General features: G+C 37.3%; 1 protein-coding gene across 1 annotated transcript in view; it reads right to left on the minus strand.

Annotated features, from left to right (window-relative positions):
• Syx17 (syntaxin 17) overlaps positions 1 to 13,205 on the minus strand; it is a 96,874-nt gene extending 83,669 nt beyond the window's left edge. The window contains exons 1-2 of the mRNA XM_090413809.1: positions 12,797 to 13,205; positions 2,274 to 2,469 (exon numbers count right to left, since the gene is read on the minus strand). Coding sequence (XP_090269935.1) covers positions 2,274 to 2,469; positions 12,797 to 12,967 — 367 coding nt within the window. The 5' untranslated portion in view covers positions 12,968 to 13,205. The remainder of the gene's footprint in view (positions 1 to 2,273; positions 2,470 to 12,796) is intronic.
• Positions 13,206 to 16,167: the final 2,962 nt, after the last annotated feature.

Consider the following 16,167-nt stretch of genomic DNA (forward strand, 5'->3'; position numbering starts at 1 on the left):
ACTTCACCAACCTTATATTTATCCCCCATGTGCAATTTACTGATTAGAATTCCATGCAGTATCAGGTCAAAAGCCTTTGCAAAGTCCAGCAGTATCATCCAACTCAGCTGTCACTGTATTATAAAACATGAGCAAGTTGCTAAGGCAAGATCTACCCTTCACAAAACCATAAGCCACCCCCCCCCCCCCATACAGTATCCCATTTCCAATTATCCATTCCTGTATTTTGTTCTTGACCAACTTCTCCGATACTCTGACAACTCTTGATATGTTGATCAGTCTTGGAATCTCTTTTATGCAATTGAACTATTTCCCCCTCTTTCCATCGCCTCGGAACTAACCCAGAGCTGAGACTTAGACTAAACAATGTGGTCAAGGGCACTGACAATGCTCTAGCAACTTCACATAAAATTCAAGTTGATATACCATCCAATTCCACAGCTGTATTCACATTAAGGTTCTGTAATACTACGCACCTCCATTTCACTTTGCCTCTCTCGTTACTGCAGATTCAATATCTCCACCTGGATGATATACTCTTGCAAAGTGTTCACTTAGTAATTCTACTATTTCGACTGATTCAGTCACCTCCCTACCGTCAGCATTCATTAAAATCATTCTGCTATAAACATTCTTTCTTTTACTTACAGCATGTCAAAATAACTGTTTGGGATTATTTTTAGCCTGCATTGCTAATTTCCCTTGATGCTCTGCTAATGCCTTTCTTACCACACTGGTTACTCTAGTGGGCTATGTTTTGTACTGTTCATGTTCCTGCTGGTTACCTTTCTCCTTGAATTCCCTGCACAATTTTTTTTTTAGCTCCAGCTTAATGATGATATTCATCCATTTAATTCCAAGTTGTTTTACTCTCTCCTGACTCTAGGTATGCAGTCTGCCATTACTTCCCTCAAACACTCCTTTACCACTTTTCATGCACTATCAACATCCAGTCATTGCAGTTTCCCATGGCACAGATCCAAGCAATCTCCTAAGCTTGTTATACTTACCATCCCTAATTCCACATATATATCATCTTGCCTGAAAATTCCACACATTTAGCCACCTTCCACGTCAAGACCATATCAAGATCACTCTCTTCAATTGGCAGCTGTGTGGTCATATTCATTACAGAAATTCTCAGATACAATTACTAGATCAAGCACTCTCAAACCCCTAGTATATTCCATCACCTGCTGTCTCAGGTAATTATTCCTTATAAATTCCATTTCCTTCTTCCCATATGTCCTCTCCTTCTTCCAATCTACGTTCCCGTAGTTGAAATCCCCATCACTGAATCTATTTGCTGATGCATACTATCTACATCATCATTTCCATCCCCTGGTCTATAGATTTCAGTCAACTAAGAGTTGCCAAGATCAGGCAAATACTATTAAGTCCAGAAATAATGAAAATATAACAAGAATCTAAATTTAACATTTACAGATCTTAAAAGAGGAATGTGCTTAAAACACTATTGCACACCTCAGAAATCATCTAAGGTGTGCAATCATTTAGGGAGAGTGAAAAGTTAGCACAACACACTTTTGATGTCAGATGGCTGGAAAAAGACCCAGAGGAAGATCAAGATCTAGGTGGTTTGATGCAGTTAGAAATGCCTTAGAAAATCAAAATATAAAATTGAATAATACTGAAATTCTAACAAATAAGACTGATTTGGAAGAAAATCAGAAGATTTCATTCCCCCCCTCCCTTTGAAGAGGCATATTAGCAATCTGATAAGCATGAAACTATATATAAGCAAACCTTGCTTGGTATTCTTCTTGCACTACTGTTTTAACTTGAAAATGGCAAACATGACTGGTTGTATTCTTATTTTTATTTTTTTTTTTCATAACAATTTTTCCAAAAGCCTTTATTCTAGACCAATCAGGTTAGAAAATGTGGATAGTTAAAAAAAATCGTTATGTGTAGTTAAGATAAAATAGGTGCACTTTCATGTTAACCTACACATTAGTCTACTTATGTGCTTTTCGTTAAAATGCAGACTGCTCTGCCATTGAATATCTCATATATCTAATATATTTTGACTGTTGACGTTACTCATTTTAATGAACACAATCTTGAATAAGCATTTTATAAATGAGATAAGTATATTTATAACTATTTAATTTAATTTTTTTAAATTAAGTTTATTAATAATAGCTATCATTAATAATAACTATAATATTTAGATAGTTATTTAGATATTAATGATAACCATTTAAATAACTATTTAATTTATATTTATAACTATTTAAAGTTACTTTTACCAATAAATGCTGCAATAGCTTCTAATGCTTGTCCCCTTGCTACTTTCACTCTCCGTTCAAATTCCAAAGCATCCCCTGGTTGAACTTGCTGTGCCACTACTTCAAGTTCATACATATCAGCTTTAAGTTGTTGTACAGTTCTGGATGCATTTATCTGCTCAATGTGCACACGGTCCCATAAACTCTGAGTCTGAAACTGAAGATACAGAGAAATGTAAATTTTTTATATTCCTAAATATCAGGTCATTTGTTTACAGCTTTCTTGAATACTTTCTTTTGTTTTGTGTCCATATGGACACAAAAGAAAGTATGCAAAGGAATACAAAGATATATAAATAAATGATACCCATTTATGCATTATACCAAAAGATCTGAAATGAAAGCTATAATGAAAGATACTATAAAAGTGCTTCAACTCTTTACCATGGTAAAATTTTCAGATGCATCAAAGAATAAAGAAACACAATGAAAAGAGAAATTATGAAAGTTTATGAAATACAAACACAAGTTCACTTTTATTTTTTGTAGAGTAAAATACTATATGCAATGTTAAAATCAGCACTATATTTCAGAAAAATCTACATTGCACATGCCTGGAGAGCTTGTGGGACCTACTTTAATCCTGATCGCATTTTTTTTTTTCTTCTAAGCATGCTTGCCATCAGTCTGGGAAAGTGAGTCAGGTATTTTGTCAGATAGCAGTCTTAACTTCACTAATTAAAATTCATAAAAGTCCCACAGAAAAGATGGTAGAATAGTAATTGCTGTGAGTGCAGGACAAAAAAAAAAAAAAGCAATACCATGTTGTTATTGTTTTCTTTTAATATTAATCTGAATACAGCAGAGGTTGCAAAACCTATACCATCACGTAAGTGTGGTGAGTGAGCAAGTAGAGAAGAAAGGAAGATTCTGTTGATGTGTTTCTAAAATAACTGAGGATGACAGTTCTTGTAGCAAACATTGTGAAAAAGACTATTCCAGAGGAGAGAAATAGATGGAGAAAAAGATAACAAGAAGCTGATTTAATAGGTGGACTGAGAATGGATATGACATTAAAATGAATGAAAGGAAAATGAATGGGTGGCGCCAGTTTAATGAAATAGTTTCCATGAAAATATCTACATAAAATGTATAAAGCACACCTATGAGAAAGTAACTGGAGTGAGTCTGTAAGAAAAAATTACTGTATTATGCAGATTGTCCTCTGGAAAGCATTAAGCATAAATGCTTAATCCTTTCCAGAAGACATTAATTTTCTAAGTTATGAACTCGTATCAAGTTAGCAGCTGTACAGGTGAGAAATAGTTGATTAAGCATAGTAGTTTTGTTTAACTGAAATTACAACCAAAGTAACTAATGCCACGAGGCCAGTATGTTATGTCTCTTAACTGTTGGCTGGTTTCCCTCCCAGCAAAAGCAAAGTAAGCAGCAGGAGGATTGTTCACCAGATGATTTGGGAAAATCATCTGGTGAACAATCTGTGGTTTCTGGCAGCTGAACCCTGCAGAAACCACTTTAGTGCTGTACCCTAAAATGAAAGAGGCACTGGCTCCCAAGTTCAAAAATTACAGTGTGCAGAGCACACTAATTTTTGCAGTTTTAAAAGTTGCAGATTTATAATATTATTATTACAGGTATAGAATGTAAAAAATTCAGTGTATTCAGGGAGCACAGGCAGGAAGGATGGGAAGTTTTACTAATGAATGCAAGAGACTTAAATCTGACAAGCATAGAAATCTCTAATGCTAGTGATAATATGAATAATACAGGCAGTGGGATCAAAACTGTTTGGTGTGAGATAGAGATTAAAAAGCAAAATACACAACAATTCCTGTTATGGACCTGTCAATTACATACACAAATCTTATGGATAGAAAGAAGTTATCATTATGGGGGAGATGAATTTCAACTATGGGGGATAGAGACTGGAAGGAGGAGGAGAAAGTAGGAGAAGAGAAAATAATTTATAGAATTAGTCAAAGATACCTTAAGCAGCATGTAATGGAAGGGACTCGTACTACAGGAACAGACCTGATAATAGGATCTGAGAATTTGCCTATAAGTAAGTTGCCCATCATGCCTCCAATTTGTGAGTGATCAGGCAGCCTTGATTTGGGAGGTGACAATACATGTAAGAGCTCTGACCAAAAAGGAGCATACGTCGAATTACAAATAGTGAAATACCATGATTATTGAAATTATAAACAGGTGATTATAATAAGTGAGAAGGTAGCTTTTGAAACAGCCTTGGAATTAAAAACTGCATGATAGAAGAATCATCACTGCATGGATAGTTAAAGGAAGTCTGAAGGAAGAGCTAACTGCATTTCTAGAGTTAAGGGGAGAAAAATTACATCAAAGTTTAAATGGATGAATAACACTTTAAAGCAAGAGATGTATAAAATAAAATTTAAAAAAAATACTGTGAAGCTGATATCATGGGAAGAGTAGTAATAAGGCTCTTTAAAAAGAGCAGGCCAAGGGAGTGACAGTCAGGAAGACTAAATTGGATTCTGAAAGGATAACAGAAGGTTAGCTAAGTGGACCAAAAGAAATCATAAAGAAGTTCATAGCTATGTTGCAATAAAAGGAAGCATGATTATGGAAGGACTACGGAAGTTCTTCCATAGTGAATATCCTTAATGCAGATGGCAGATCTACTAGAAATAGAAGAGTTAAGTATTCTCTTCAATAAAGTATACATTTGGGGACAGATCTACTAGCTCTATGAATGCCAAGGGGAAAGTGGATACAAGAAAGACAATCATAGGTATTGAAGGAATGTGCAAAAGAGTTAGCACTGTCTCTAACCTGGTTAGAGACAGTACTTAACTGTCTGGTTGTAAAGTGCTAGTTGTTTAACTTGTTATTATACAGGTATTCCCATGGAGTCAGAAAACTTATCGTGGGAGATCTGTTTATTTGCACACTAGCCATCATTCACACAATACCTATCACACCACTCCTTGAACTCATTCACTTAAAGCACCCACAATCACCTCTGGCAACCCATTCAACACCCTCCAAGCAAAAAAACCTAGTCCAACACTTGCTAACCACGCTTTTGTACAAATGCCACTGGTGACCCCTTATTCTCTCCCTTCTTGCCATGTGCTGAAAAAATTCTTCAGTGTGAATCTCTATCAGCTTAAGTTGTCAATCTATTTTCATTGGGAGCATTCCACAGACCTGCCACAGTCTGTCATTTGCCTCCAGATCCTCTCCACAGAATCCAGATCTGTGAGCAGTAGTCCAGATGTGGCCTTATTGAAGCCTTATATAGAGGAACAATAACTTTTCTATCCCCACCTGTTAGTGTGTTCTTCAGCAACCATGTAATCTGATATGCTGTTTTTGGTTACTTTGCAAATATGCCCTCTAAACTTCAACTTCCTGTCCACAATCACACCCAAGTCCCTGGCCACATCAGTTTCCCACAGTTCAGTTCCACTGATATAATACACAGCTTCTGATCTCTTCCCAAAGTGCATCCCCTTACACTTGGCCACATTAAACTGGCAGCCATTTACCCTTTCCCATACTATTAGTCTATTTAAGTCTTCCTGCAAGATTTTTGCATCACCTTCATTTATCACTGCTCTTCCCAGTTTAGCACTATCATCAAACAACTGAATATTTCTTGTCAAATCATCTCCTATATCACTGACATACAAATTAAACAAAAGAAGATCATGTAATGAGCCTTGTGTTACACCACTTGCCTTTTCCTAGACTCGACTCCTCCATAAACCACTCTTTGATATCTGTCATCAGCCACCCTCCAATCCAGGTCACCAGATTCATATCCATCCCCATTTTCTCCAATTTATAAAATAGTTCTATGTGGAATCTTGTCAAATGCTTTTGCAAAGTCCAGCAATATTACTGAGTAGCCATTGCCCTTATCCAACTCCACTGTCACTTGATTATAAAAAGCAAGCAAATTACTAAGGCAGACCTGCCCTTCACAAAACCATGTTGTCCCTTATAGAGCATCATATTCAATCCAGTTCTGAATTCTATCTTTCACCAATTTCTCTAATACCTTAACCACCACTCCTGAGATGCTGATTGGCCTATACTTTGCTGCTTCTTTCTTTCTTGGTGCCTCCTTTATGCAATGGAATTATTTTGGATTCTTTCCACTCCATTGGCACCTTCTAACTACTGATGCTTATATCAAACAGCTTGGTTAGAGGAGCTGATAATTCCCTTGCACATTCTCTTAATGCAAGGCTTGATATGCCATCTAATCCTATGGTTATGTTCGTATTGCATTTCTGCATTATTTTAAGCGCCTCCATTTCTTCATCCTCTATTCTTCTATCAGTCAATGTCACCACTTAGATGGTGACCCCCCCTGCAAAATGCTCACTCAGTAATTCAACTAATTGGTTTGGTTCTGTTACTTCCACACCACCAGCACTTTTAAAGTCATCCTTCCATATCATTCCTCCTTTTACTTGCCACATAGTGAAAGAACTCCAACTACTTAGGATTTCTTTTGGCATGATCAGCTAGCTTCCTCTCATAATCAGCTTTAGCCTTCCTTACCATACCAGTCATCCTTCTTGCCTGCACCTGGAGGTGGTCAAACATCCCTTGACCACCTCCCATGCATCTTCCAAATTCTTATGCCATGGCTGAAAGCTGACTCCTCAGCTTATCATAATCACCTGCTTTGTAATTTCACATATATCCCTTCTTAATAGAAAATTACACATATCTGGCAATCTCCCAAATCAAAATAATACATGATCACTTTCTACAAGTGGAGGCTGCATAGCTAGCTAGATTGGTTAGTGTTAAGTTCTCTGATGTAATGATCAGATCTAGCACTCTTGAACCTTGTGTCCTCTCTACGGTTGCATGTTGCCTCAAGTAATTATCTCTCAGCTGCTGTATACATTCCATTTCCTTCCCTGCCTGTGACAATTCCTCCTTCCAATCTATGTCTATAATAAATTTAGTTTAATCCTTTATCCAAGTGTGAGCAAACAAAGTTTGCACCTGAAAATATCTTCAGTACTGAATATGGTGATGTACTACCCCAGGGTAAGGTAGGTACTACTGACCCCAGTAAGGTAGTACAATACCGGGCAATTCGTAGCAAAGGTGGACCAAGCTAACCACACTCCTATCCCAGTATCTCCCATAATGCAAAACACATCTCCTTGTGGATATGTATAATGTTATGCATTAAGGGATTGGCCACTACCCAGACTAGTTTCTACCTTTATTGATGTCTCTTCAGTGGAAGCCAGGCCCAGACATGGAGATACCAGGCAGAAGCAATAGCAAGGTCATCCTTACCTATAGGAGTTGCCAAAAGGTGTGCCACCTTTTTTTAAATTTATTAAACTAAATTTATTATAGTCTAACCAAGTGAAAAATAAACTTTCATTACCAATCTATGTCACCATTGGTGAAATCCTCCATAATAATTACTACCTCCTGGATTATAGCAGCAGTCAATTACACATTTAGTCCTGTTGGCCTCTATCTCACACCAGTGAATTGTCCTCTAAATCCCCCCCCCAATGTACTTCTACTCTTTTTTTTTTTTTTACTTGAATTCCTCTGCTAACATTAGCAAAATCCCTACCCCATCCTGTTCTCAAGACATTATATCCATTGCATTCTATTTGTATGACCATGTCATCCTTAGTCAACTATATCTCACTAATGCCTACAATTTTTGGCCAATTTGTGCTAACCAATGCCAAAAACTTCTCAACCTTATTTAGAATACTTCTATCATTAATGTGCATAAACTGCAAAACTCCCTTACCTTGTGCTACTTAGTTGACTCAAGTTAACTTGGGGTGCTGCATTTTGCATCATGTGATTACTCTCTCACTTATTAACCTGTAAGTTGCCTGAACCCCCACTCAAAAAAAATTCTAGTTTCCCTGACTCGCTGTGGACAACACTTTCTCAACATTCTGGATACCAAAAAAATCCATTTAGATGCAAGCCATCCACCTTATATAAATCCTTTTTTTTCAACAAACTTGCTCCACAAATCCACACCATTCCTCCTGCATAATCTGCGCACTGACTCATTCATGATCACAGCTCTCTGTCTCAGCTCACCTCTATCATATCATAGCAACAAACTCAGAACTTTTACTTTCTCACTCTTCCTTTTTGCATACACTAGTAATTCTTTCACATCTTCATGCATACCACCCGTGTCACCTGCTAAATCATTTGTACCAACCAAATATAAATATCAAATATTATTTATTTTTTTCATATGATACTGTTTCAATGGTCCACTGATTGTTGTATTTATCTTATATTCCACTCTCTTTGAATTGCTTGTTTGTTCCTTTTTTAAAAATTCTTCATATTTTAAGCAACAAGATTTCAAAGAAAATGTTTTCTCTGCTATCTCATTGTGTTAACTCTGGCTACTCGGAATTTGAAGGAAAAATTTACAAACAGAATAAAGGATTAGCAATGGGCAGCCCTCTCTCTCCAATACTAGTCAACATCTTTTTCGAGGACTTCGAACAAAAGACAATCTTCTCTTCTACATTTAAGCCAAAAATTTGGCTTAGATATGTTGATGACATATTCCTTATCTGGGAACATGGTATTGACAATCTTCACACTTTTTTAAATCACTTAAACAACTTCCACCAAGACATCAAATTAACCATGGAGATTGAAGAAAATGGATCTCTACCTTTTCTGGAAGTAAAACTTACTAAGACATCTGATTCCATAAAAATCTCAATCTTTAGAAAACCTATGCACACAGACAGATACCTGCATGAATCCTCACATCACCATCTGGCACAGAAGATGGGTATCATCTCAACTCTAGCCCATCGTGCCAGATCTGTACGGTCAGATGAATAAGAACTAAAAAATGAACTACAACATCTTAAAAGGACTTTCAAAAACAATGGCTACTCTTCAAAAAACTATCAATAAACAACTATACTGCCATCAATGAAATAACGTAGAAACACAGGACGACCCCAAAGGTTATATCTCCTTGCCATACATCAAGTCTAAAGAAATTGTCATGGATCCTCTCCATATAAACAGTAACCCCAGCTACAATTTACCGGACTCATTCAGCTCTGCTGTCAGATATTGGCGCACTCATGAAGCCATACGCACACAGGTGTCTAACAATAGAACTTTAACTCGAACTGTTGCTCCAGTACAAAGTTAACTGTGGTTTATAGTCGAATTTATAGTTTTATAATGACTCAATGTTTTTTATAATGTTTTTTATTGGCTTTCTATGTTCTCTCACACCTGAAGAAGTCGGTCACTCCAATGAAACATGTTGTGTATTTAATAAATTTAATTGTTTGTTCTAATTCTCGGATCTCAATCAGTACATAAAATTATGAATATATATATATAGCCTTGTGGATCACCACCCAGCGATCTAAATGCTGAGAAACGTTACAGGAATACATTGTGCATCATGCAGAAGCGATATCTGAAGGGGGGGGTTCCAAAATTCACCAGGGCACTTATGATGTACTGAATGTAGATTATTATTATTACGGATAATTCCAAGGAGTCCTTAGACTCATCGAGGGAGGTCCTAACAGCATGTCAAGAACAACTATTCAGCATTCACACAGTATCTATCATACTTCGCCTTGAACTCATTCACAGTCATGGCACCCACAACAGACTCTGGCAGCTTATTCCACTCATTCACCATTCCCCAAGTAAAAAACCCAGCTCTAACACTCTTGCCTAGTTTCCATGGATGGCCCTAGTCCTCCCACCACCAGTCCTGTTCTCAAAAATATCCTTTGAATTAATCTTATAGAAACCCTTCAGTAATATGAATATCTCAATCATATCACTCCTTTTCTGCCTATCAACCAATGTCTGCAACCCACAAATCATCAACCTGTTCTCATAAGGTTCATTCCATAGACCTGCTATCATCTTGGTCACTCGCCTCTGGATCCTCTCCACCTCCTCCCCATCAAGAAGAAATTCTGAAGCCCATATCTGGGCACAGTAGTCAAGATGGGGTCTTATCAAGGCTCGATACAGAGGAATAATAACTTGCTTGTCGCTGCTCGTCAAAGTATTTTCAGTGACCAAGTGATCTGATGAGCTAATTTAGCCACTTTTGCAATGTGTCCCCCTAAACTTCAACTCCCTATCCACCAACACTCCCAAATCTATGTGTGTAAGAAAGATAAAAGTGACACAAGCATAACACACAGTAGTCAAGATGAGGTCTTATCAAGGCTCGATACAGAGGAATAATAACTTGCTTGTCGCTGCTCGTCAAAGTATTTTCAGTAACAAAGTGATCTGATGAGCTAATTTAGCCACTTTTGCAATGTGTCCCCCTAAACTTCAACTCCCTATCCACCAACATTCCCAAATCTATGTGTGTAAGAAAGAGAAAAGTGACACAAGCATAAATAACACATTTTTATTCACTCCCATTATGAGTTCAAGGGATGTACCTGTTCAACGTGCTGCCTTTCCCAGTATGTCACAAACTGCATCCTTTGCACAGTGTGTTCAATGGCAGAATGTAGCTGGTTGAGAGTGATGTTGCACACATGCTGTCTTTCAGCACTGGCAAGTTATCAGAATGATCCCAATAAACCTTGTCTTTGAGAAATCCCCAGAGCCACAGAGGATCTGATCATGTGAATGAAGCAGCCGTGCAGTGACAAATGCATGGCTGATCACTCTGGCTTCTGTGAAATGTTCCTCAAGAATCTCCTGTATGGATGGACTGATGCACGGAGAGGTTTCATCCTGCATGAAGATGACTGAAATAGGTGCTGCTGCAGCTCTGGCACAACAAAATTATTTATTATATTGCAATACCTCTCAACAGTAACTGAGCAGGTCACAGGACATGATGGGCAAATATCTTCAAAGAAGAATGGTCTAATGATATGCAAAGCTGTAAATCTGCATGAGACAATAACTTTGGGTGAATGCAAAGGAATTTGTTGAATTGCATAGCCCATACCCGGCCATTCACCTTAACAGAGCTGTGAGCCTCATCTCCCCACAAAATCATCCATGGCCATGCAGCATCTAACTCCACTCCAGCAAAGAATATTAAAGAGAATGTCAGTTGACTTTCAAAGTCCTGTGGGTGCAACTCCTGCATCAGGGTTATCTTGAATGAGTTGAAATGCAGAATCTTGCATAGAATTTTCCAGACAGTCATGTAAGGCACATCCATGTGTCTTGAAACAACATAATGCACTGCAGAAACCAACAACATCATTCATAGCCTGCTCCACAACAGCAGTAGCAACCTTCATTCACTTGTTGCGAACTGATTGGTTTGTGACCTCAGCCAGATCTAACTCCCAGGAATCCAGTTTCTAATCAAAATGCTAATCACTCATCATAGAGCACATGGAGATAGCGAACCTCATCAACATTTGTTCAAGCAATCAAATTTGCATAATGCACTAACAGCACTCCAATGGTTTAGGTAGTACAGCTACACGAGCAAAGCATGTTGGGGCAAGGTTAGTGCCATCACTGTGGATGGTATTAACCAGAATGAAGGGAAAAAATCTCATCTCTATTAAGTACTTAATGTACAACATGCTTACCACTTCTGGATGGGATTACTCCAAATTTCAAACCACTAGTACATGTAGGACTATTTTTTTTTGGGGGGGGGGGGGTAATCTGATATGTGTGTGTGTGTGTGCATGCACATCAACACTTCCACTCCTCCCCAAAAAGAGAGCTTATAACCATTTAATATGTATTACTTACCTACTGCTTCCCTCACAAAATATACATACGGTTTCATAGTACCATAATGAGGATAAGCATTGTTTATCTTTATTATGTTACATTATTTGTCTATTTTGCAGGGTTTATCCTCCTGAAAAATAAACAAACTGGCCAGGAGAACAGACACAATTAACAGACAATACACTGGTCTCACAGCCTGAGTTACTTGGGCTATAAATCCAATAGAACTAACCAACCAACTTGTTGAGTCAACACATTTGACTTCGACTCATTTGAATGGAGAAAAGGAGAGTCAAGCTATGTGCATGCTTATGTTTAATAATATATACGTGTGTTTGATTAAGGTTGTAACTGAAATGTAATGCAAATGTTCTTGCAATAAACCCCATATATATACTCTTCTACAGAATGCATCTAATATACAATGCGGATTACTAATGTTTTAGTTTGCAGTTATGTACATGGCATAGCATGTTAATATAAACTGGCTAGAGGATGTATAGCACTTATGTTGACATTATTCACTGTCATAAATGCTATGCATCCTCCAGACTCAACACGCTATGTACATAACTACACATATAGCCAACAAAAACGAAAACAATAACCTGCATTCGCAACGTAGCAGTATCTCATGAAGTGATTTTTTAAAGATTTTTGTGAAGCCGGTCCTATGGATCCTGCGGATGCGACTAGAGGATTAAGTATAATAGAAGTACATTTAATAGATAAATAGTAAATATCATTAATTATAATTAATTTCGTCCACAGATATCACTAACCTTCATAATGTTTTCCTTATGTTTATTTAGTATTTCTAAATGTAAAGGAATTGCTGTTTGAGTTATTCTTCGAATTGCAATTTCAAGTTTCCTCAGAGACTGTTTAGGCAACTCTCGTTGAGAACTCGCGGTGTCATTTCTCCATATTTCATATTCATCTAAATTATCCATATCGATGAATAGTAAAACTGTTCGGTTTTCCTTCTGAATTCTCGTTACGCAAACCACGTTAGATTACATCACTTGATCAAACCATTACAAAGGTTACTAATTAATATCTTGTATATTAATTTGAAATATACTCCACCACAAGTAACTAATGACCCTCGGGTAGCAAATGAATTGGACATTAAAATATAATAAACGTGTATATTGTGTATACAATACACACACACGTAAGACTAAACACAATCATACCACACTCCTCACGAGTGTGTATTATTTGTGGTGTAAATATATTTGTGGTGTAAATATATAAACACTAACTGCGACATCTAGCGGAATCTAACCATTATCCAAAATATTAATAAAAAATAACTCTCATTACCAGACTGAGCATCTTTTTTTGCTATTATTATTATTATTATTATTATTATTATTATTATTATTATTCTTATTATTATTATTTTAACGGTGTCTCCATAGAGTCAAAAGACTCATCGCGGGAGACCGGACATTGACACACTAACCATTATTTACACAATACCTGTCATACCTCTCCTTAAATTCATTCACAGTTGAAGCATTCACAACCATCTCTGGCAAAGCATTCCACCCATTCGCAACCCTCCAAGTAAAAAAATCTTGTCCTAACACCCTTGTTAACACTCTCTTACACAATCTCCAGGGATGGCCGCTCGTTCTCTCACATCCTGCACTGGTCTTAAAAATATCATCAGTATCAATCCTGTAAAATCCCTTTAACAATTTAAATACCGCTATCATTTTTGTTTTTGGAGTTTTTCAGTTTTTCTATCCTCATAGGGAATATCCCACAGACCTACAACAATCTTTGTAACCGCCTCTGAATCCTCTCCACCACTTTCGCATCACCAAGAAATCCTGGCGACCAGATCTGTGCACAATAGTCGAAATGCGGCCTTATTAATGCCTTATAGAGTGGAACAATAACTTCCCTATCCCTGCCTGTTAGTGTGTGTTCCTCAACAACCATGTAATTTGATGTGATATTTTGCAAATCTTTGCAATATGCCCTTTAAACTTAAGTTCTCTCTCCACAATAATTCCCAAGTCTCTTGTCTCATCAACTTCCTGCAGTTCAGTTCCGTTAATATAGTAAACAGCATGCGATGGCATCCTTCCGAAGTGCATCACCTTACACTTAGCCACGTTGAACTGACAGCCATTTACATCAGTCCATACCGTCAGCCTATTTAAGTCATCCTGTAAAATATTTACATCATTTGAATTGATTATCGCTCTTCCCAATTTTGCATCATCAGCAAACAAGTGGATATTTCCATTCAAGGTATTTCCAATATCATTGATGTACAAATTAAACAATAGAGGACCAAGCACTGACCCTGAGGTACACCACTAGTCACTTGCCTTTTCCTGGATTCAGCCCCTCCGTAAACCACTCTTTGATATCTGTCCACCAGCCATCCTTTACTCCAAATCACCATCTTCGGATCTATCCCATTTGCTCTAATTTATATAACAGAATTCCATGTGGAATCCTGTCAAAAGCCTTTGCAAAGACAAGCAGTATCACTGAGTAAGGATTTCCTTTATCCAACTCCACTGTTACTTTATTATAGAAAGTAAGCAAATTACTTAGGCAAGACCTACCCTTAACAAAACCATGTTACCCCTTATAAAGTATCATATTGCTGTCCACCCAGTCCTGAATTCTAATTTTAACCAATTTCTCCAAAATCTTAACCACCACTCCAGATACATTGATTGGTCAACCTCATTTGCAACCTCAGTCTTAGAGCCTCCCTTGTGCAATGGAACTATTTTCCCTTCTTTCCACTCTATTGACACTTTACCAGAACTGAGGCTTAAATTAAACATCCTGGTTAGAGCAGTTGCTAATTCTCTTGCACATTCTCGTAACACATGGGCCGATATGCCATCTAACCCAATGGCAGTGTTAGCATTAAGGTTCTTTAATATTAAGCACCTCAATTTCGTCTATCTCTGTACTCTCATCAGTCAATGGCACATTTGACACTGCATTATCACTACGAAGATGGTATACATTTTTGCGAAATGATCACTGAGCAACTAAACTATTTGATTAGATTTAGTAATTTCCCTACCATCAACACTTTTTAAAGTAATCTTTCCATGGATATTCTTCCTTTTACTAGCCACATAGCAAAAGAACTCTTTAGGGTCTCTTTTAGATTCATCAGCTAGCTTCCTCTCATAATTAGCTTTGGCTTTCCTAACCATACAAGTTACTCTTTGCCAGTACCTTACATTCTTATATTGCTCATTGGAACGCTCATCACCTTTTTCTTTATACGTCCTCCACAACCTTTTCTTTATCTGCAACTCCTGTTTAATAGTATTATTCATCCATTTTTTTTCCCACTTGATTTCTCCTTCTGACTCTGGGAATACAGTCTGGTACAGCTTTCTTCAAATACTCCTTGAGAATCTCCCACACACCATCAACATCTCTCCCCTTGAATTTCTGATGCCATAGTACAGCTGAAAGCTGACTTCTCAGCTTGTCATAATCACCAGCCTTGTAATTCCACATATACCCATTCTTAATAGAATATTCAGCACATCTTGCAATCTCCCAGGTCAAGACCATATGATTACTTTCCCCAAGTGGAGACATTGTAACTAAATTACTTATTGATATGTTCTCCGATGTTATGACCAGATCTAACACTCTAGAATCTCTTGTCCCTTCCATCACATGCTGTCTCAGGTAATTATCTCTTAACAACTGTATAAACTCCCTTTCCTTTGTTCCTTGTGACCATTCCTTCCCCAATCTATGTCCCCAAAGTTAAAATCTCCCATTATAATTACTTCACCTTCACTCATCGTGCTAATTTGCCAATACATGCTATCTACAGTCTCCCTAAATCCCCTTAGATTATAGCAACAACCAATTACATATTTCGCCTTGTTAATCTCTATCTCACACCAAACAGCCTCTAATGAACTGCCCTCTACATATCTGTCACAGTGGGGTACTTCTATCTTTTTTAGCTTTAATGTTTCTTCTATTATTAATAAAACCCCTCCCCCCATTCTGTCATCTCTGTCCTGCCTGAAAATACTGTACCCCTTACATTCAATCCCAATAACTATATCATTCTTAGTTAACCAAGTTTCACTAATTCCTATAATTTTTGGCCATGTTGTACTAAGTAATGACA

This window comes from Typopeltis vanoorti, chromosome 2 (genome assembly GCF_054136105.1).
Source record: "Typopeltis vanoorti isolate ZY-2024b chromosome 2, IOZ_Tvanoo_1.0, whole genome shotgun sequence".
Taxonomy (NCBI): Eukaryota; Metazoa; Arthropoda; class Arachnida; order Uropygi; family Thelyphonidae; genus Typopeltis; species Typopeltis vanoorti.